This window comes from Sturnus vulgaris, chromosome Z, assembly GCF_052056855.1.
Source record: "Sturnus vulgaris isolate bStuVul1 chromosome Z, bStuVul1.hap1, whole genome shotgun sequence".
Classification (NCBI taxonomy): domain Eukaryota; kingdom Metazoa; phylum Chordata; class Aves; order Passeriformes; family Sturnidae; genus Sturnus; species Sturnus vulgaris.
This window is the reverse complement of record NC_142283.1, coordinates 58,628,572-58,649,303: the sequence shown is the minus strand read 5'-3', so window position 1 is coordinate 58,649,303 and position 20,732 is coordinate 58,628,572. Positions and strand designations below refer to the sequence as shown.

General features: G+C 39.7%; 2 protein-coding genes across 5 annotated transcripts in view; one reads left to right on the top strand and one right to left on the bottom strand.

Annotated features, from left to right (window-relative positions):
* The window catches only part of WDR41 (WD repeat domain 41), a 37,298-nt gene extending 35,378 nt beyond the window's left edge, over positions 1–1,920 (top strand). The window contains exon 14 of one of the 3 annotated variants that reach the window (XR_015799427.1): positions 1,869–1,920. The gene's annotated coding sequence lies outside the window, so the exon portion shown is untranslated. Of the gene's footprint in view, positions 1–46; positions 884–1,742 lie in introns of those variants that run through there. The other 2 variants (XR_015799428.1, XR_015799429.1) reach the window with 2 other exon arrangements.
* The window catches only part of PDE8B (phosphodiesterase 8B), a 68,830-nt gene that overhangs the window by 6,777 nt on the left and 41,321 nt on the right, over positions 1–20,732 (bottom strand). For both annotated transcript variants that reach the window (XM_014889169.2, XM_088156375.1), the window contains exons 6-17: positions 20,374–20,462; positions 17,664–17,742; positions 17,019–17,159; positions 15,549–15,637; positions 15,075–15,135; positions 8,746–8,797; positions 5,791–5,868; positions 4,879–4,955; positions 3,178–3,342; positions 2,373–2,418; positions 1,807–1,942; positions 404–602 (exon numbers count right to left, since the gene is read on the bottom strand). In XM_014889169.2, the coding sequence (XP_014744655.1) occupies positions 404–602; positions 1,807–1,942; positions 2,373–2,418; positions 3,178–3,342; positions 4,879–4,955; positions 5,791–5,868; positions 8,746–8,797; positions 15,075–15,135; positions 15,549–15,637; positions 17,019–17,159; positions 17,664–17,742; positions 20,374–20,462 (1,212 nt within the window). The remainder of the gene's footprint in view (positions 1–403; positions 603–1,806; positions 1,943–2,372; positions 2,419–3,177; positions 3,343–4,878; positions 4,956–5,790; positions 5,869–8,745; positions 8,798–15,074; positions 15,136–15,548; positions 15,638–17,018; positions 17,160–17,663; positions 17,743–20,373; positions 20,463–20,732) is intronic.

Sequence of the window (20,732 nt, the reverse complement as noted above, 5' to 3'; positions counted from 1 at the left end):
ACTCAATAAAGAAATGTTTCCTAATGTCCTATCTGAACCTCCTTAGGCACAGCTTTGAACCTTTTCCATGTGACCTGTTGCTGGGTACCAGGGAGAATAGCTCACACCTCCCTCTCCAAAGCTTTTTCGAAGCTTCATTAAGAGCTGTTACTTACAGTCAGTTAAGAAGAGACAGAAGAAGGCCAAGTTCCCTCCCCGCCTCCATCATTGCTACTTAGAAGTGTAAATTTGTATAAACAGTCTTTAGAGAAACTGTGTGGGCCTGCTTGCATCACAGGAATACTTCAAGGACAGAAAGAGTTTATGAAGCCAGGACCATTATTTAAACATCTGACTTTTGGATGACACACATGGCAAACATGCTGAAATCCTAGCCCAAAGAACTCCTAGGTGATGATTCTACCTTAACTCTCTCCTTCCCGAGAAAGAAGGCAGTAGCATGCAGGACATCCGCCGCATGCGTGGAGTTGTGGTATGAGTTGGAGGAATGGTAGTTGGCTTCAATGACCTGCAGCCATGCCCGCAGCGTTGCTTCTGAACAGTTTAAAAACTCCGAAACCCCAAACCGGGCAAAAACTTTTAAGCCCAAATACACTAATGGCCTGAAAAACAATAGAAGAAGAAAGCACTGGTGTGAAATAGGAGTTTGTAATGTTCTGAAAGCGATACATTCAACAAAGAAACCAAGACTTCTAAAAGGGGGTGGGTGAAGTTAAACATTTTTAAATTGTGTATCTATAACCTTTAAAAAGCCTGGCCAAGGTTACAAATGATTGTATCTATCATCCTTTCAGACGTTATTTTAATGTTTTGTAGAAATGGTACAGTTTCATTAGAGTTGCAACAATTGCTGTGGCTTCAGAAAAAACATCTTAAAACCCCATTTTTTTGTGTTTAATATCTGTCAGTGAAACCAAATTCCATTTAATTTTTCCTGAGGGGAAAAAACAGACTTTGAATGTGACATGGGCACATGCCAAAGGCTAAAAAGACCTAAGCCAAAAAAAAGGTCAAACGTCAGTTGTAAGGTGCTCTGTGTGTGTGTGTGTGTGTTTGTGCAATGCTGGGAAGCCCATGTGTGAAACAGTAAACAGAGTAAAACCTCTAATCTTCTTGATTCTTAAATCCAAATCCACTCTGTTGTCTTTTACTCTGTGTTGCCTGTGAGAGAGTCCTATCCATTGGTTATATTTTTCAGTCCTGCAAGATGACCTATATAGCCTCTGAACTGAGAAAGGCGTAACCAAACCCCAGCATCTGCAGATTAAAACCAGGCAAATGCAAATTTCAAAAATGGCCATTTTATGCAAAGAGGGTACAAAAGAACGGGTAGTCTGTTTGATTCTTTGTGTCTTGGAATGAAAACAACTTATCTCTCTGGATGACGTGCTTATTTTTGTGGTCTGCATGACCCCAAAACTACTGACGTCTGTTTTCATTATAAGCTTTAGAATCCCAGTCTGTTGATCCTATCACTGCTTTATCCTCCATCCCATTTTTTTATCCCTATAATCAAAAGCCACAGTTGTCTTAGGTCTTCCCAAATCGTGGGATGGTTTAGGTGAGGAAGGGGAGAGCTTTGCTTTTTCCAGTCTGATCATTTGCACATGAACAAGAAAAAAGGCCATCTGGAGTGCATCCAGCATGTGGCAACATCAGACTGCATTGAACAGTGTCACTTGGACAGAGTGGATGTGAGTCAAGCAAGACAGCTCTCACAGATTTGCTGTGTCTTGCTTCAGTTTTCCAGACCTACAAGCTCCTCAGGAGACTTTCTATGAGCACCCAGGGAAAGGAGTCCAGTACCTTTTATTTGTAACAGCCTCCAACTCAAAAATATTGAAGTCCCAACTTTCCTCGTTATCTAGGAGCTGTGCAATACAAGGTGGAACATCATTGATGGTGTTTGGCACTGGAAGGTGAGTATGGCTCAGGTTCATATCTGTTAAAATGGAATTTGGGAATTAACACATTTCTGGGTTATTCCCTCTACACTACCACAGCCCCTCTTCAGAATTCCATTTAGAAAACAACTCTTTTTCAAGAAAAATAGGTTTTTTTCCTTATATGAAAAAGTCTATAAATGCCTATAATAGAAAGGTTTATTACAGAGCATTTGAACATAAACCAAAAAGATGTGTGAACATTTCTTTGACAATTTGGTTTTTTGCTAACATTTTGAAATGCATTGTTTTAATTATTTGAGTCTGTTTCATCACCAAAATAGAGGCAGCCTAGCACCTGTGCCACAGTCATTTAGACAACCATTTTCAGAGACATATATCCCACTGCAAATTAGCCTGAAGCTGTATGTTAGCAGTATCAACAAAAGAAGTCACATGTGCAAAGGGAGATTTAAAATGGTGGCTTACTCTTAGAAAACACATACTCATTTCCTGACAGTCTTCTCAAGCTATCCTGAAAAAGAAAGCAAGTTTATCTTAGTTTTTTTGCAATCACTAGTTGCAAAAACACTGCATTCACTTTAGGTAATTTTCGTGGGTACTAAAAGCACTGCTCTTTTTGCGGCACTATAGCATAATCCTTGTTTTGAGGTCATTCAAAATAAACACGAAAAGATCCCCAGAACACTGGTATGAGAGCTTCAGAAAAGATATTAAATACACCGTGTATTGCCTTTCTTGACCCTCTCATTTGCACCTGCAGGATTTCATCATTCAAATCAGTCATTATAATTTATTTTTCATTTTCTTTATATTATTTTGGTGGGGATCAGCTCTACTAAAAATGAGTAAATCCATGACAAAATATAAGCAGTCTGTCTTTTGCTGCTGTTAATGGGACCAAAATCAGAGGCTGGTTAAAGCAACCTCACTGATACACTGGACCAGCTATGGAGCAATCCCTCCAAAACCTTGTAAGCTTCTAGAGTTTCTTTAAAGTATCTCCTTCAGTATCTTCTGAGAGATTGGATATAGTTTGTGGTGGCAGGTCTGGTCACTTGTATCTGAGGATGAGTGCCCCCAGCGGACTGAGATGTGGCCATAGCTTACTACATCCTGCATTACTGCTGTAAAGAGGCCAAAACACTTAAATGAAATGGTGATGAATTACAAGTCCCCTTCCCATTGCTTGTGAAATTTTAGCACAGCAGAGCACTGAATTGTGATGTAGGACACTGGTAGCAGCAATTTCATCTTTACTAATTTTACTTACATTCATCAGACCTCCAACAAGATCACTTGTGTGAGGATCTTCATCTTTGGTACCTAGCTGAGGGGAGTAGAGTTCTGTTGTCCGCAGGATTTCTAGGACTCTGTCCAAAGCCTCTGCTACTGTGATTGGGCTGTTTTCCTGGGCAGCATTAATTATGTTAATAACCTGAAAGCAGATTAAGGAGGTAGGAAAAGAAAAGTGAGTGGCATTTTTTTCTTATTACAAAATTTTTATTCTTGTCTTGATTATGCTAATTCTCATCAAATGCAATGTAATTCCCCACAATCCTTGAAGTACAACTCTGAAAATGTAAATTTGTGCTCAGATTTCCTGGTATCCATCTGCTATTTTTAACTGGAAAGCTCCTGGGAAGTGGAAGTAGAATGGTGTGAAGTATCTGAAATAGTTGCTGGTGAGTGGACCAAAAGCTACCAATGTCCCAGACCTTCAGCATATTCAGGTCTGCTCTGAAACAAATTATTCAGTCCCTGGAGGAAAACCCAAACAAACAAGTTCTTGGATGTGACTCAGATATCCTGATATTAGATGTAAAGCCTTAGTTTTCTCCATGTAGAAGTGAAGGGTAGAGAGCAGAAAGAGCTGAACTGTGGGAGAAGAGGATGGCTCTTTGAAACCCACACTGTGCCTCAGCCACAATCCAGAAATGTACCAATGACTGCTCCTGGCTCTGCCAAGAATAACAGGAAGAAAGTCCCAGTGCTGTCTTCTCCAGGAGCCAGAGACTGCTGTACAGCCACTACAAGCCTCCCTGTGGGTATGACTGAGGATCAGGAAAGGAAAAGGAGCCAGTTGCTCTTACAGTCACAGTGGTGCTGGGAAGCAAGAGCTTGATGATAGCAAGAGAAGAAGAGAAAAGAAAAAAGAAGAAAGAAAAGAGAAAAAAGAGAAAAGAAAAGAGGAAAAAGAAAGAAAAAAAAAAAGAGAAAAAAAGAAAAGGAAAGGAAAAAAAGGAGAAAGGAAAGGAAAGGAAAGGAAAGGAAAGGAAAGGAAAGGAAAGGAAAGGAAAGGAAAGGAAAGGAAAGGAAAGGAAAGGAAAGGAAAGGAAAGGAAAGGAAAGGAAAGGAAAGGAAAGGAAAGGAAAGGAAAGGAAAGGAAAGGAAAGGAAAGGAAAGGAAAGGAAAGGAAAGGAAAGGAAAGGAAAGGAGAAAAAAAGCAAAGAGAAAAGAAGAAAAGAAAAAAGGAAGAAAGAAAAAGAAAAGGGGAAAAATTGTTTGAAAGTGGAATATACCTGAGACCCTGGTGTGTTACAAGTGCTTGTGCAGCTGATTTGTGACAACAGAATTTGTATAACACAGTGAAGAAAGGCTGCACAGAAAGTGGGGGAGACAGAAGATGGTGCAGGTGCTCCCTCTTCTGCATGGTAGCAGTGAGAGCAAAGATAAGACTGGAAGAACATCATCCTACTCACTTATGACCCAACAGATCAGTGTCCCCTTTCTGCCAGAAGCTGTGCATCTTGCATGGGCACCCTTCTCCTCTCCTTAATATTCTCCCTTATGACTAGCATTTGGGATACCATGATGAGATGTAGAAAGTGGTAATAAAAAAAACCAAATTATTTACATTACCTTGTTAAATACAAAGTGAAGGAAGCCTCTGCTAGTCCAGAAACTATGTACATTCCTATGAGCTCAACTCAGAACTCTGGAGTATGTGGAAAGGTCAGTCCTTGGGACTCACCTTTGTGATAGGAGCTTCTATTGTCATAGAATGGATGCGTGCCATTGAAGAGTACCGTCGGGTCTGTAAACTTGGAGCTGCCATTAAAGAGAATCAGAGAGTGTGAATCAGATGGCAGCATTTGAAGAGTGCAGACAGCCGGGGCACAGCACAGCAAAATATAGCTTCTTGTCCCATTTCTCCTGCATCTCTCCCCCTGCAAGTTTTTCACTGTTTCATTTCTTGTACTTGTCTGCCTTCTTGGCAGCCACCTCTCATTTTTGTTATCAGATTTTCCATCCAACCTTCACTTCAGAATGGTTCATGTCCTTTGCAATGGATCTCTAGCAGACATTACTCCTCCTGTGTGTGTCCCTCATTTTGATGGTGCAGGTGCTCTGATGAAAACCATGCTGCCCATGAGTGCTTCCCTTGCTACACACATGGGCAGAAAGAAATCTCTGCCACCATTGTCCCACCGCAGTAAGCAGTCACAAATGGGATCAGTAGAAGTACTGCTCTTAAGTAACCAGCAGCAATAGGTTCCTTCATGTTAAACATTAATAAACCAAAAATATGTATTCAGGAGCACAAGCTGCAGCTTTCTAACAGAGGTGGCTCTAATGCAGTCTTTTAGGAAGCTGCTCCTATCCATTGGCACAGTCACTCCTCCTCCCTATGAAGGCATTCAGTGCTGCCATGCATTTTATAGCAATGCTGGTACTTATGCCGGGGCACTGCTTTGCAAATCAGAAAGAAATTTTACAGCTGTTATAAAGAAATGGAGTAATCTCTGTTTAGTCTGTGAATCTGTCTAGTTGTTCTTTTGTTCAGCAGTTTTACTGCCTAAGCCAAGTCTGTTCTTTCTTTATTTATTTATAAATATATATTCATGTATATTTATAGTATTGTACATACAGTTTGCGTTCTTACCATCACTACTTTGAGATGTTATTGATTTAACATCAGCTGAGTCTTTCCTTCTATTCTTGCACTTGTAAGAACCGGATTCTGTAAGTACAAAACAAAAGCTTAAAAATGCATCAAGTAAAAACTCTACAAAATATCCATCTAAAATTTTGGAAGTTTAATTAAGTGATCGTAACAATATCACATAAGGGGGGGAAGTATTGCAATTTCTGCACATTAGAACAAGGAGCTCAGTGTCTATCAATTTAAAGCAACTTGTCTGAAGTCACCTGGAAGGGTGTCTTGCAAGGAAGTCAAGATGCTGTATGGAACAGGAGACTTGCTTCACGTAACTTAGCTCCCTAAAAGCAGCAGTCTTGCGGGCTGTCATCATCTAAGGTTATCAGAGATGCTGCTTCAGGAGAGATGTCTCAGGCAGGTGGGCTGAACTCTGCGAGTTCTTTTTTTTCTCCTCTGACCACTGAACAAGCCTGAGTTTAACTCCCTAAAACCTTAGCCAGTTGAGAAGAGTCTCATCTCAGGCTACACTCTTAAAGCCAAAGCATAGTTTGGACTCAGACAACTTTTGCTTTTATTTGCAATAATTACTTGTACCCTGTGTTTAAGGAAAATCCAACATGCTGAGAATGATTAAACCATCCATTTATTTCTTTTGAATATTAGCCATGCAACAAACTGTTGTTCTTGAAACTGCTGTTTGCTAAAGCAAGAGAAATTATCCCATGCAGTTAAATGCAAAAGCTGGATGTAATGCCAGGAAAGAGTAAAAAAAAAAAATTCGGATGAAATTTCATTTTTCTCCAAAATATTAAGGTCTGCACTCTCCCTTATGTTTGAAAACAGCAATCGTGCATCTATTCATCACTTCCCAAGAGTCTCTGTAGTACCTATTCCCAGTAGTACCTATGCCACTTAAGGAACAGAGACCTTAGCAGGCTTTCAAAATCAGATAAAACCATTTGAAGAATCAGAAGTATCATGACTTTGATATTCTTGACATAAAGACCAATTTTCATGATGATGTCACAAGACAGGACATATGCAGCCTCTTTGTAGAAAAATCAAATGTTAACATAAAATTCTCTAGAACTAGGTCACCCGTCCTAAAAATTACTGAAATAGTTTCTGTCTCAAGCCTCTTTTTCTACCACAGACTTATAAGACAGCTTGGGTCTTCTTTGTTGTAGTCTGAACAGGAGAAATTGAAAGCATTTTCCTCTATTGACACCTAAGAGCAGGGCATAACTAATGCATGTTGAATCATTTCATTTATTTATTTGATAGTACTCCTCTTACAAACCCCATTCTTGCACTAACATTTGGATGTGTTTATCATAAGGCACTTGAGTGGGAGCAAGTGTTTACACATAAACATAGCTGTGAGTAGCTATAGCTGACAAAACAACACTCCTTGTGTTGAATACCAACTAGCATGTCAGAAACTTTGCCAGTACCACCCAGAGAGTCACAGGTGCATAAAAGCTACTCTCTGCCATACTGTGGTTTCATCTGTAAATATTTAAATGCCCACGTAAAAATTTTCCTTCACCTGGTGAGCAGAAAAATATTATCATCCAGATTTTTCTGAATCACACCACTGCAAACAGCACGATACACATGGATTACTTTTCTCTCCTTGTCACATACTGATATATGCCCATGGCTCTGAAAATTTACTCTTGGAGCACAGCCATGGACTGCAGGGAAAGATAACCTACATCACATGCTCTGAGACTGCTTACTTTCACTGCACTGTAATCATCAATGTGTTGTTGTAGGATGGAGCTTCCCAGTCTTGCTGAAACTTGTCACAATAATGAGCAAACCTAAAACATTAGTAAGCGAATATAAATGTGTTAATTAATAACAAGTGTCCTGCTTAATTTATGGGCTTTCTCACCTTCCTGTTTGCAGGAAAGAAACAGTGAGAAGAAAATCTGCTTTTATTACAGGGATACAGGAGCAAATGATTTAATATACTGTGGATCCATTCTGGTGGCAGCAATGGGAATGAAAGCAGCCAATTTCATATTGTCTCTTCTTCCTCCTGCCCACTGTTATTTGGCATCACAAAGCTCTAAGATGTTTGTATGTATTCTTAGGCTTCTTGAAAGAGCAGGGGATGTCAAGGAGTCATGTCCCATGCTTTTATTATCTTATATCCTCCTCCCATGTGAGTGCCTGAAGTTGCACAGCAGCGTTGTCTCACCTTTCATTGCAGGAAAGGCCTCAGATCCCAGAAGGTAACAAGGCATGAGAACCTTTTCACTCATAAGACATCAGTCTGGCTGAGACCATTGGAGTCACAAGCTTAAAATTGGCCTTAAGTACCTCCTTCCTCAGAGAAAAGTGGTATTCCAAATGCTACCTAGCATCACAGGAAGGGATTATTCCCTTATGCTCCACACTTGTAGTCAAAAGCTCTCTGCAAAATTCAAGGAAGGCTGGAGTGTGCTGTCTGCTAGTAAACAAACCTACCTGAGACACATGACAAGGGTTGCAGACATGCTGCAGCAATTCAGTGCTGACTGGAACTGAGTTACTCAGGCCTGGACATCTTGGACAACTGTCTTAGCCTGTGCTGGGGCCAAACCAATGGCCTGCTGGCAGGTCCTAAACTTGGAAACACTGTGGCAGGTGTGCTGGCACAAATCAGCACATTCCATATTTCAAACACAAAGAGGTGCCAAGGTTCACCAGCCGTGGGATCACACTGTTTTAATACAACAAAGAGCAATGCATCTGAACTTCAAATGTACAGCAAGAGGTCTTCACAGGTGACTCAATTATTGATGATTACAAGTCCAATCCATGGTGTGATATCAGAGGCAGCTGGCATCTGTCCTTGGCCATCAGCGCTGACCAGACAGGGAGAAGAGACAACAATTCACAGCAGCAGAGAACCCTGACACCACCTCCAGCACAGAGGAATGTGGAGGTAAATGATAATATTCTCACCTGACTGGGAATTGTCTCCTGTGTTCTTATCCTCACGATGACTCTTGTAGAGCTGGAGGTAAGAGTAAAATATATATGTAAGAAAAACAATACAAAAAACCCTTTAAACAGTACATTCAATACTGCCCATATCCAGCACTTTCCATTTAGCTATTTTAAAAAAATTGTTTGGCAAAGACTCTTCTTCAGGTGTAATTACATGTAGAGAAATTATATGAGAGGAAACACATGTGCCATGCAGAAAATCACAGATACAAGTGCTTGTATGTACTGACGCCAGTGTTTACAAGAGAACTGATACTCATTTAGGCAGTGTTTAACTGCAAATTACATATGAACCTGAAAGAATAAAATAAAAAAATCCTACAACATTACTTTTTGTACTTTAAAAATCATTTTCCTGGAACTATTGAAGCTGATTTTCACTGCATCTTTTCATGGGTCACTGATAAACTGGACTTGAAAAAACTCAGTTATAAAAAACTACTCTCCAGGAAATAAGGGGTAGAGGTATATGTCATTCATCAAACCTTTATTTCCAAGTACTTTTTAATAATTCTCATTAATGGAAAATGAAACACAAAATCTTAATTCTTTTTGCTTCTGAAACATCTTAGGTAGCTCCAACAGTAGGTCTTTCAAGTTTTCTTAGAGTTTAGATAGGATATTTCCATCAATTACAATTTATGGCATTGCTTGGTCTGCAATAACACAGATTAAATGTTCCTCTGTTTTTTCATTCTTCTCAAAAACAAAAGTACTGTCCAGTTCATGACAGTTTAATACCTGCTAATTACCTCACCCCTTTCCTTTGTTATATGATTAGAAGAAAGCACTTTGCTGTTAATAGGAAAACTGACCAGAAATGGCAGTTTCTCAAGTTATCCCTTGAAAATTGGTGTGTGATGTAAGTATAGCTAACAGAGTCACATAGAAAGACTAGGAATAATGCATTACTTTTATTACTGTAGTTACTAGAGAAGATACACATACTCTCTGACTTCAGGTGAATAATTGTCAGTGCTTAACACTGTAATTACACATTATTCTGTACACATAGTATTTAGGAGTCCATTGCTGTCATATGGTGACTGGTTCCTCTGACCAAATCCATCACCTCCCTGTGCAAAGCACTAGATTGCATGGAAGCATGAAAACCATGAATGCAACCTGTCAGTTAAAAGGAGAGTATGACAAAGTAGTACTTGTGTGCTCTTAGTGTCTGTATCAGTTTGTGACAGTGCATGCTGCAGGGCCCTCATGGGGATTATTCAGGAAAGAAAGGGAGGGAATGATATAAATTCTCTTTTCTGTCATTCTTGCACACCTTTCATTTTTTTCCTTTCTGCTGTTGGGGGGAGGCAGGTAAAGAGGGTGAAAGGAAAAGAGAAGAAAATGGAAAGGAATAAAAACCCGCAAAACTGAGACATGGCTTTTTGTAATGAATTAAAAAACAGGAAAGGGAAACCCTTTGCTCATGCTTCATATAAATCTTGTTCAGGGGAGTGTAAGATGTGGCTCTTCATCCAAAAAAATTTTGAAAGCTTGAACACCTCTCTTGTAACCACATGGAAACTCTGAGAGAAATAATCTCATCCAAACAGAGTGAGGTTAAGGAAATCTCATCAAATATGAGATACAAGGCATCTGAATGGCTTGTTCCAGACTTAGCCTGGAGCTTCTCTTAAAGCCAATGGATATATCTTTCGTCCTCCAAATGCTTTACTAAAAAATAAACCACATTTCTGTTCTGAATACTTCTCTTCCCCTTCTGCAGGCATGACCTGAAAGAGCCATGTAAGGTAAGTTATGAGGGTAGTTACACAGTTAATCTTGGGTCAATATGTTCTTGAAAGAAACAACACATCTCTTGTAAATTTATGAATGTGAAAACACTGGACTCTATCCTGCCAGGTCTCAAATTGACAATGGCAGCATTAATAATTACCTAGGCTCAGCATATATGAATAGTCACATGAAAGTCAATCCCCATTCATAAATTTTCACTGTAAGAATGCTTAATGTTCTTTTTTTTCCATGCATGAATTTAACATGCTAGGTTTCTCTGTGTGATAAATCTGGCATGGAAGTACATGAATGTTCCAGTGGTCTCTTATATCCCTTACAGAGGCTGTTGGTACTGGCAAAAAACACATATACATTTTTTAAGGTGAAACAGTGTATAATGATGTAAGGATGTTTTGAAGTCAACATATATTGTCTGCTGAGATCAAGCTATTTAAAATTATGTTGATGCAGTGAAAAATTAGACATTTGCATCAAAATTTGAATTATGACAGCTTTTACTGCTCTGTAACTTAAGTAAATATTCCATTTGGTTTCCTTTTATCCTTCCATAAAGATTTATCTGTTACTTGAAAAAGAACCTTATTTTTTTAGTGTAAGGAAAAATTCTACTGCTGCAAGTATTAAGGCATGGATATTAGGAAAACTGCATTATCCAGGATCTCCTACAGGCATGAGATATTTCTGTGACAGAGGTGAAACAGAACAATTACATAATTCTGTCAGATACACTTTGATTTTCCCCAGGGGACCTTTAATCTCCACAGACCATATGTTCTGTTAGGCTGTGGTCTTTGACCTTTGTGGCAGACCTCTGTGTCTGTGGAGAATCTTGTGAAGGCCGTATTCTCTAGGATCACCAAGTGTGTAAAGTTCCCCAGGTCTGTAGTGCTTAAGTAGCTTCTTGTGGACCAATACTAAAAAGACAGGAATGAGTGAGCAGTACAGGAGAATATGAATGTTGCCTTGGACACAAGTCCTTAAATAAGATTTGTTCCTTAACTACCCTTTTTCTCACTAACAAAGAGAGGCTTATGGGGCACGTGAAGTTCAAGGGCAGCCTGGGATGCAGCAATCTTGAAATGGAGGAGTAGAAGATCCTCAGGGCATTGATGAGGGCACACAGTAAACTCACTACTGTGCACCTCCGGAGAGCAGACTTGGGCTTCTACACAAAGCTGCATGGTAGAGTTCCATGGAATAAAGCCATGGAGGGAAGAGGGGCCCAAGAAACCTGGTTAATATTCAAGGATCACCTCTTCCAAGTTGAGGAGTGATGCTTCACAACAAAGAGAAGTCATGCAGAAATGCCAGGAGGCCTGTGTGGATGGACAAAGAACTTGTTGACAAACTCAAACAAATGAAGGAAGCCTACAGAGGGTGGAAGCAAGGACTGGTATCCTGGGACTAATATAGAGAATGTCTGAAGACCCAGGGATCATGTTAGGAAATTTAAAGCCTTATAGATTAAATCGGCCCAGAGATGTAAAGGACAACAAGGAAAGCTTCTACAGGTACCTTGGTGAATTAAAGAAAGATTAGGGAAAATGTGGTCCCTCTCTGGAAGGAAACAGGGGATATGGTTACCTGGCACACATAGAAAGCTGAAGTATTCTCTGACTTTTTTGCCTTGGTCTTCACCAGCAAGTGTTCCAGACATATATATACTGCCTGAGTCACAGGAGGTAAAGGCAGGGACTGGGAAAATGAAAACCACCTTCTGTAGGAGATCAGGTTTGGGAACATCCAAGGAACTTGAAGGTGCACCAGATCACAGGACCTGATTGGCATTTGTGAGTCCTGAAGGAGTTGGGGAAGGAAGTGGCTAAGCCACTGTCCATCAGATTTGAGAAGTCATGGCAGTCCAGTGAAGTTTCCAGTGACTGGAAATAGGGAAACTTACTTAACTGTCATTTCTAAAGATTAAAAAAGAAAAACCCAGGGAATGACAGGCCAGTCTCATCTCTGTGCTCTGCAATTCATGGAGCAGATTCGCCTGGAAACTCTACTAAAGCACATGGAAAATAAGGTGACAACAAGCACAGTTTCACTAAGGGCAAATAATGCCTGACATATTTGATGGCCTACTGCAACAGGTGGATAAAGGAGTGTCATCTAACTGGACCTGTGCAAAGCATTTGATGCTTCCATGTATACCCTTGACTATACAGTGGAGAGACCTGGATTTGACAGGTGGATCACTCAGTGGGTAAGGAATTCCTGAATGGTCTTGATCAAAGAGTTGTGGCCAATGTCCAGGAGTCTGGATCGAGAGGAGTGATGAGTGGTGCTCCTCGGGGCTCTGCACTAGGGCCAGTGTTACATAACAACTTTGTCAGGGACACAGACGGGCATCAGGAGCAGGAGCAGATTGGCTGATGACACCAAGCTTCGTGGTGTTAAGTGCTTGAGGGTCCAGAACAGGCTGGAGGGGCCTCCAGCATAAGACATGAACCTGCTGGAGCAGATCCAGAGAAGGGCCACAGAACTGACCAGAGAGCTGTAGCACCTCTCGTGAAAAGGATGAGACAGTTGGGGCTGCTCAGTCTGCGGACGAGAAGACTCTGGAAGGTCTTTTAGCACCTTCCAATTACTAAAGTGGCCTACAAGAAAATGAGAGGAAATTTTCCAAGGGTGTGTAGTCATAGGACAAGCGAGAATAGTTTTAAACTGAAAGAGAGTACGTTTAAACTAGCTATAAGGAAGACGTTCTTTACTGTGAGGATGGTGAGACAGTGGAACAGGTTCCACAGAGGAGTTGTGGATGCCCTGTCCCAGGAAATTCAAGACCAGGTAGGGTGAGGCTTTGAACAACCTGGTCTAGCAGAAGGTGATCCTGCCTGTGACAAGGGGGTTGGAACTAGTTGATCTTTAAGGTGCCATTCCAGCCAAATCAATCTATGATTCTATGATTCTTACTGGTTTAAGCAGCCCAATCTACAGGGCAAAGGAGAATGAAGGACTCTGTATATTCCTACTGCTGTTTTTTACATATGGGTACAAGTTTGTAATACTTACTATCTTGTATTAAGAATGTCATGTATAGCCCTCCCTGTACCAGTCTTTCATCTGTGTGTATAATATAGAAAAAGCCATCTGATTATGTCTTATTTTAAAGTCAACATCAAAGCAGTTATAAATGAAGCAACAGTAATGAGGTTTAAACAATGAATTAAAAAGAAATACATGTGACTTTATCACTGCTTTTATTATAAAACTCTGTTGCACTCTATTCTGAGCATTTTAAAACATCCAATGACTGTAAATGATACTTGGCCTCAAATACTAAAATACATGTTTTAGTTCAAAGATGAAGTCAGTTTAAAATACTATGAGTCTTATTTTTCAGTGATAAACATGCAAAGTTCTTCCAAGACTTATGCAGAGTTCTCCTTGATTTGTTACTACCTACCTCCACGAAAACTTGTTAAAGTAGGATGGTTTCAACAGTCAAATGTTACCATCTATGAAATTCTTTTAGCAGTAGTGGTTTTCCAATAATGTGTTAATAGTCAGTATTGTTCTACTCAAGAATGGGCAACTAGACATAAATTATAAATTTGACTTTTTAAATACTTTTCCTGCCCAAGTGTCTTTACCTGCATCACAGGTAAAAGCACACAAAATTCTAAATAAAACAAGATACAAAACCCCTCCCCTAAACAACATGGAAACATATCCTATTTTCAGGGCACATGTTTGGTCTAAAATGTTTCCAGCCACTTGCTATGCTTCCCACTTCCTATCTCATCCCTAGAGACCACGTGCTGAAGACAGGCTTCACTCTTTTGCTCACACAAGTGCAGACTTCTTTACAGGGCACTTACTAGAGTGTTTTTGGGGCAAAGTATGTGATATAATCATTTGCCTCAGACACTGTCAGAGGGAGGAAACCAGGAGAAGATGACAGCAGACGGCTCCCTACACCACCAGGTTTGTTGCAGGAGCAGCTGGTGTGGATTTGTGTCTGGTCTGTAGAGACCCAGCTCTGCCACTGCTGGTTTACTCAGGTCATGAGTAACACCCTTGAGTAACACCCTCAGGTTGAGTTACACCCCTCCACAACACCTGTTCTGGCAAGTGTGTGAAGTCTCAGGGCCAGCATGAGGGCTATACTTCATGTAGGTACCACACATTGTCAAACCTTGGGACCACTGAGCACAGGCCATTCGTTGACGTAAGTACACCAGATCAGACTGGCAAAAACAGCTCTACAGAAAAGGGCTGGCAAAAACAGCTCTACAGAAAAGGGCTGAACTCCCTTTGAATTGTGGTCTGTGTTGCTCCACAGTATCATGGACTCAACTGTCATATCCATGCTCCAGAAAATGAAAGATGGTCTTCCTCTACTCCAGAGGAATGCTCAGAGACTAATGCATACAAATGTTGAAGTTTTCTTGCTTGCTCCAGCAATCAGTGAGAATCTAATTGACATTACAGATCACATGGTCTTGGAAAAATTTATAAACCAAAAAATACCAGTTCAGTTAAAAGCTATGAAAATTATCACATGAAAGAAATACCTGTTTGTTGTTTTCATTGGTACAATGCAGCCTTTTGAGGGACACAAAGTGTCTTATTTTCCTAGCAACAGAAACAATAATTTGTTACCATATCAAATTGCAAAGAGAGAAGTGAAGTGATACATTACTATTTTCTAAAGCAGAGATCTCCAAGCCTCAGGAAAACAGATACCAAGCCCAACAACAGCAAGACAACTGGGTGACAAGCACTCCTTAAACATAACATGGAGATTTTTGTCCCAGGACACCTGATCCTTCTGTTGGTCCAAGAACTCTCGCGCACAGCTGGGAGCTGAATTTGGCAGTGTGTCCATTCTATATTGCGAAGGTGGGAACATGTACAAGCACACACACAAACATGGGGGTTGCCCAGTTGCTAAATACATGGAGGTTCGTGTCAAACTTACAGATGCAGAAAGCAGAGAGAAGGCCCTAAAACCCAGAAAGCAATTATGTTCCGGACAAGTTAGTTACCCTCCTTGACCAACCACAGGTGTTATCTTCACGTGCTGCTGGATACTGTCTCCTGATTTTCTTCTTGCGTAGTAAACTCCTTGCCATTCCTAAAGAAACGTACAAAACAGAGACAGCATCTGAGCATACTGCAAGCTATTGCAGTCAACTATTTGTTTATTACTGCATAGTCGTTATGTACTGAATTATTATTTTTATTTCATGGTTGCCTTTTAAAAATGGTATAAAATTAATGTACTCTGAAGTATAACACAGAGAGAGAGACAGAGCGAGCTTCAACTGTTCACCCAATGGAGAGCAGCACCTTTAACTAACATAAGGACAGTATAATTATGTCCCACTTGGGAGAAGTTATTTTTCTACAAGAATCTTTATAATTTTACAAGGAACTTTAGGTATCATCTACTTAAAGAGGTGACAAACATTCTTGCTAGGTGCCACCCTAAGGAGCAATGGCTGTAACATATCCAGAGGATTTCCCTTGGCACCAGCAAAAATTAGCCCTGTGCCAAGCACTGTTTGGCTTTGAAGTTGTCAGTTGTCATGCGATATATATGCTAAATTTCAGAAGTCCTTGATCTAAAGATGTCCTTCAACTAACTCAAAGAGGAAAGATCTTAAGGAAGGAACTACCTGGCAGCAGGGTGGCATGAAGTTGGAAAATGAGTAGAAGATACCTTTGAGCAGACAGTGCTAGCTGCTGGGCAGCCCATATAAATGAGAAGGAGAACAGCAGGAGTGTCTTGTAGGTATTGCTAATGAGCCAAGGTGAACCAGCAAACAACTCCAGACAATGACTCACAAAGCTCAGATCATTGCTGGATGTGACTCAAAGGTTCAAGAACTCCCCAAAGGTCTTGAAGCAGAACGTGAGACAGGGAAGGGCAACAGGTACTTCTGCAGCCCAGGGGAGATGGGATAAGAGACTGTTGCATGTGTTAGGGGAACGTTTTGCTAGGCCCATCACTGCAAGGACAGGAGTTCACAGAGCACTGCAGATATTCTAACTATACTTGTTAGGAAAGCAGTTGGCACCCAACTGGGTGCCCATACATTTTGGTCCTTCAAGTATGCAGTTTGTGAAGGCTCGACTGTTTGACAGAAGTTACAATTTTGGTTGGATGATTCAGCCACCTGAGAGACTGACTGAGGGACAAATTGTTACATTCCAACTAACAAAAGCTCCATGGGCTCTAAGCAAAACAGAAACAGAAAACATTCTGATACTGATCTTAAGCCAGCAAATCAGCAGGAGTTCAGTCAGATCCTAAAAGCAAAGCTAATGAAATGTAGTCACTTTTCTGTGGCATGGGCTGTTGTGCTTAGACATCGACATCTGAGAAACAGAATTCTGGTCTTACATGTGTACTCATGAAGAACACAACTTGTGTTCTTAAACCTACAGCAATAAAAGACAAATCAGAATAGAACTCTATAGCAATTTCACATGAGTTTGTTTTATTTACCTACCTTTCCTTTTTTAATAAACGTGTTTATGTTGTCCAAAAGATCTGCAGAGTTTTTGTCACTTTTAGGTAGTTCAGTGAGCTCCTTGCCGATAAGTTCTCCCTTGCAATACCCCATCATCCGTTCAAAGGCTGGATTAACATACTGCCAAAACAAAGGTACATTAGGACAATATCAAGAAGAACTTATTTATAGGCTAGTAAGTTATATATAAGTATAAAAGTGTGACAAGTTATATGCTAAAGCCCCAACCACACACTCACACAATTCAGTGTTTCTCATATAAAAATACTATGTAATAGTGAAACGTTTTATTCAAGTAAGAAGCTGGACAAAGAAGGCAATATGTACGCTCTCAGAAGTCCCAGAAAGAGAACTAATGCAGGTTTTACCAGAAACAACGTTACTGAAAAATATAATCTAAATGAAGGAAAGTCTTAAAGGAAAGTCTTCCTTACAGAAAGAAAAGTCTTAAAAATTCACCAGGCTTCTGTGTGCAGCAACCAGAAATTAAGCAGTTCATTGCAGAAGGCTTTTTAATGGGCAGCAAAACTAAAATACTGATATATAACAGGAACTACTGAGCCAAGATCTCTTTGAGGTTCCTCTTTTCAAATTCTGTAAAATAGTTAACATTTCCTCCCCTACCTGAATGACATGATCTTCACTGGTTATTTCTACAGCTTCCTGGCAATGGTCTAATGCTGTAAACACTGCATTACAAGCCCTGAAAGTAGCAAATGATTAGCACATTAGTTTTATTGTTAGAACATTTTCTTCGCTATAAATACGTGATTAAATTGACTTATTGATAGGTGAACCACAAAGTAGCAGTTGTTTTGACTAGACCATGTCACTATCTTTATTACGACTTTTTCAAAACATCCAGCTTCAGACATCCCTGTTATTAATGTGCTTTTACTGCAGATTACATTGTAAAAGTGCTCATAGGTACTGCAGCATCTTAAGAGAATGCTTGTATCTACTCACATGCTCTGAACAGCAGGAGCTAACAATTAGCAGTAAAAATAGCAATTACTCTTACATCAGAAAGTTTCGTGATCGTTTAAGGTTGGGAACACAAAAATCATGACAGCAGATATATACAAAGTTTTCAATACAGCAAAGGGATTGGCGCTACCAAAGAAACTGTAATACAACACAGTTAAAGGAGACAGTTAAAGTTAAATTTGAGCCATCTCAAAATTCTAGTTAAAAAAATATAAATTTTCCTTCTCCCAAGTAATAAGTGACTTGATTTCTGTACATCCTGATCTTTCAGGACCCAGATGATCTTTTTACCCTTTTTTTTTCAGGGCTGTCCTTGAACTAAAGCAGGAAAATAAAAGCTTTACTTTCTTGATGTAGAATTCGAATTGCTTAAATTATGATTCACACAGGATGGCAATAATGTTAATATTGGCTTCTAATAGTGGGGAAAATTTATATCTCATAGAATCATAGGTTGATTTGGGTTGGAAAGAACATGAAGATCATGTAGTTCCAAGACCCTACTATGGCCTGGAAGAATGAATACTAGAAGAAACAACTCAAGCATACTTGCTTTGATAGATGTCAGTACCTCATCTTTGGTCTAAAGACAACCTAATTATCTTTTATATAACTACCATTGCAGGGAGCAAAAATGCACCATGCATAAACATTCTTGTACAGTTATTACCTTAAAGGAACATCTTCCTTTGAGGCTGCATCTTAAGGTTTGAGTTAGTGCCACTGACTAGAGAATTAAGAAATTCAGGACATTGCTACTTCTGCTTATTGTGGAAGCAACTCAAAACGAAGAGACATACAAAGGAACACAGACATGCTGCCATGTGAATGAAGATTTGTAGGAAAAAAGTATTTTATACAGAAGATGACAGAAGTGCTTCTGCTCATATAATAAAAGGAGCTCAGAGTGTAATTTTATATGTGATTTTCTAGCAATTCAAGCTAGTTCCCAAGTGTGATTTTGTGCTGTGTGAAGGAACTAATTTGTCTCAGTGATAGATGCCTGTCTGGTACATCAGCTGCTAACAAATGTAATTGCATCGACTTTCTGTAAGAAAACACACAGTTATGTTTGCACTATTCAAGCCTTAGTATTTTCATTTGATCTGGCAAGCAAGCCAGCAAAATTACAAGTTTAAATGGCCCATATCCCCTTTAATGAGCACACAGATGTCCAACCAAGTTTCAAACCAGAACCAGTTGGGTGGAAAAGCAGAGTCTGTGCTAGGAATGGAAAGCCACTTGTGACCACTGACATGACCTCATCTACTGCTCTCTGGGGCTGGTGCTACTTTTTCATCACATTTCTCTTGTGTTTGAACATGTAACATATCCTGAGTTTAATTCTATCAACTAAATTTCTGCATTCTCTTCCCTTTCACTTTTACAGAGCTGTATACATTAGGTCTGCAACAAGCAGCACAGACGTGCAGGGCAACACTTTTCCCCACTTAATTAAACCACACAAATGAAAAAAAAAATTATACCTGAATGTCATACCTGAATGTATCAGTTCTGATTAGTTTTTAATGGCATCTGCCTAATAAGACAGAGGTAAGGGGAAGACATTCCTGCTGAGTTTAGGAAAACAACTATTAAAACTGTATAAATGAAAATTCAATTTTTTCCCTGAAATTTTACTGTAATTGCAGTTTGCAAATATGCAGTCATTCAAAATGTGAAGCCACTTTGTATCAGTTTGCAAAAAAAATCTTAGGAAAAAATCAACTTCTTGAACAGAGACACTGAAACCTATAGAAATGTGATAGTATTTTCTGTAGATGGAACTGGAATTAATTTATGCCACAGAGATAACAGCTCCTTCTCTGCATTTCTTTCCTAGAGTTTCATATGGTTTCATTGCAAAAATATCCATGTACCTGCAAAAGCACCTGTATTAAATATAGAATTAGTCACATTAAAGAAAAAGTGTATGTGGGAATGAACATAATTTAACTTCTCAGAAACATAAAACTGCTCCTGGTCTGCCAAGTCTTGGCCAAGCAAGAAAATAAAAACTCAGAGCTGAATCAAGATTGCATTCAGTTCAAGCCTTCAAATATGAAGGCTCAGACACATGAGATCAAGAATGACTTTGTAAAGTTTTACCATCACGTAAATTTGCAGCCCACACCTACACTGACCGAGATTTCTCAGGGTACCAGTTACTTAAAGTACTGAGTTCGTCCTTTACAAAATATCAGAAGGAGGAAATATAGAAGTATGGTACAGTAAAAATATGGATGCAAGGCACACATAAGCATAACTTGGAAGAGGCAGAAAGTAACATGATACAATTATTTACCCCAAGAGGCTGATGTTTGCAGTTTCTCACACTTCTACATACCGTAATTTGAACTGAGATCGTACTTCCCCATGTTCTATTTGAACCAGTTCATTGTAACAAGCAGTAACGCTGCTGTTCTCCATGAATTGCTGGAAGACAAATCAAAAGTGCATGAAATAGGCTGGAATAGTTTTAAACTGTTATTTCTATTTCTGCATCTAAACTTCAACTTCTTAAAGAGAGCTGGCGTGAGGTCAGCAAAGACCTACAAGGGTGATTAAGCTTCTCTGCTGTGAGACAGCCAAGAGAGCTGGGACTTTTCAGCCTGAAAAGGAGAATGCTGAAGTGGAGAACATATAAAGGTATATAAATATCTGAAGGGGGACTGTAAGAAGACACAGCCAGCTTCTAGCCAGTGG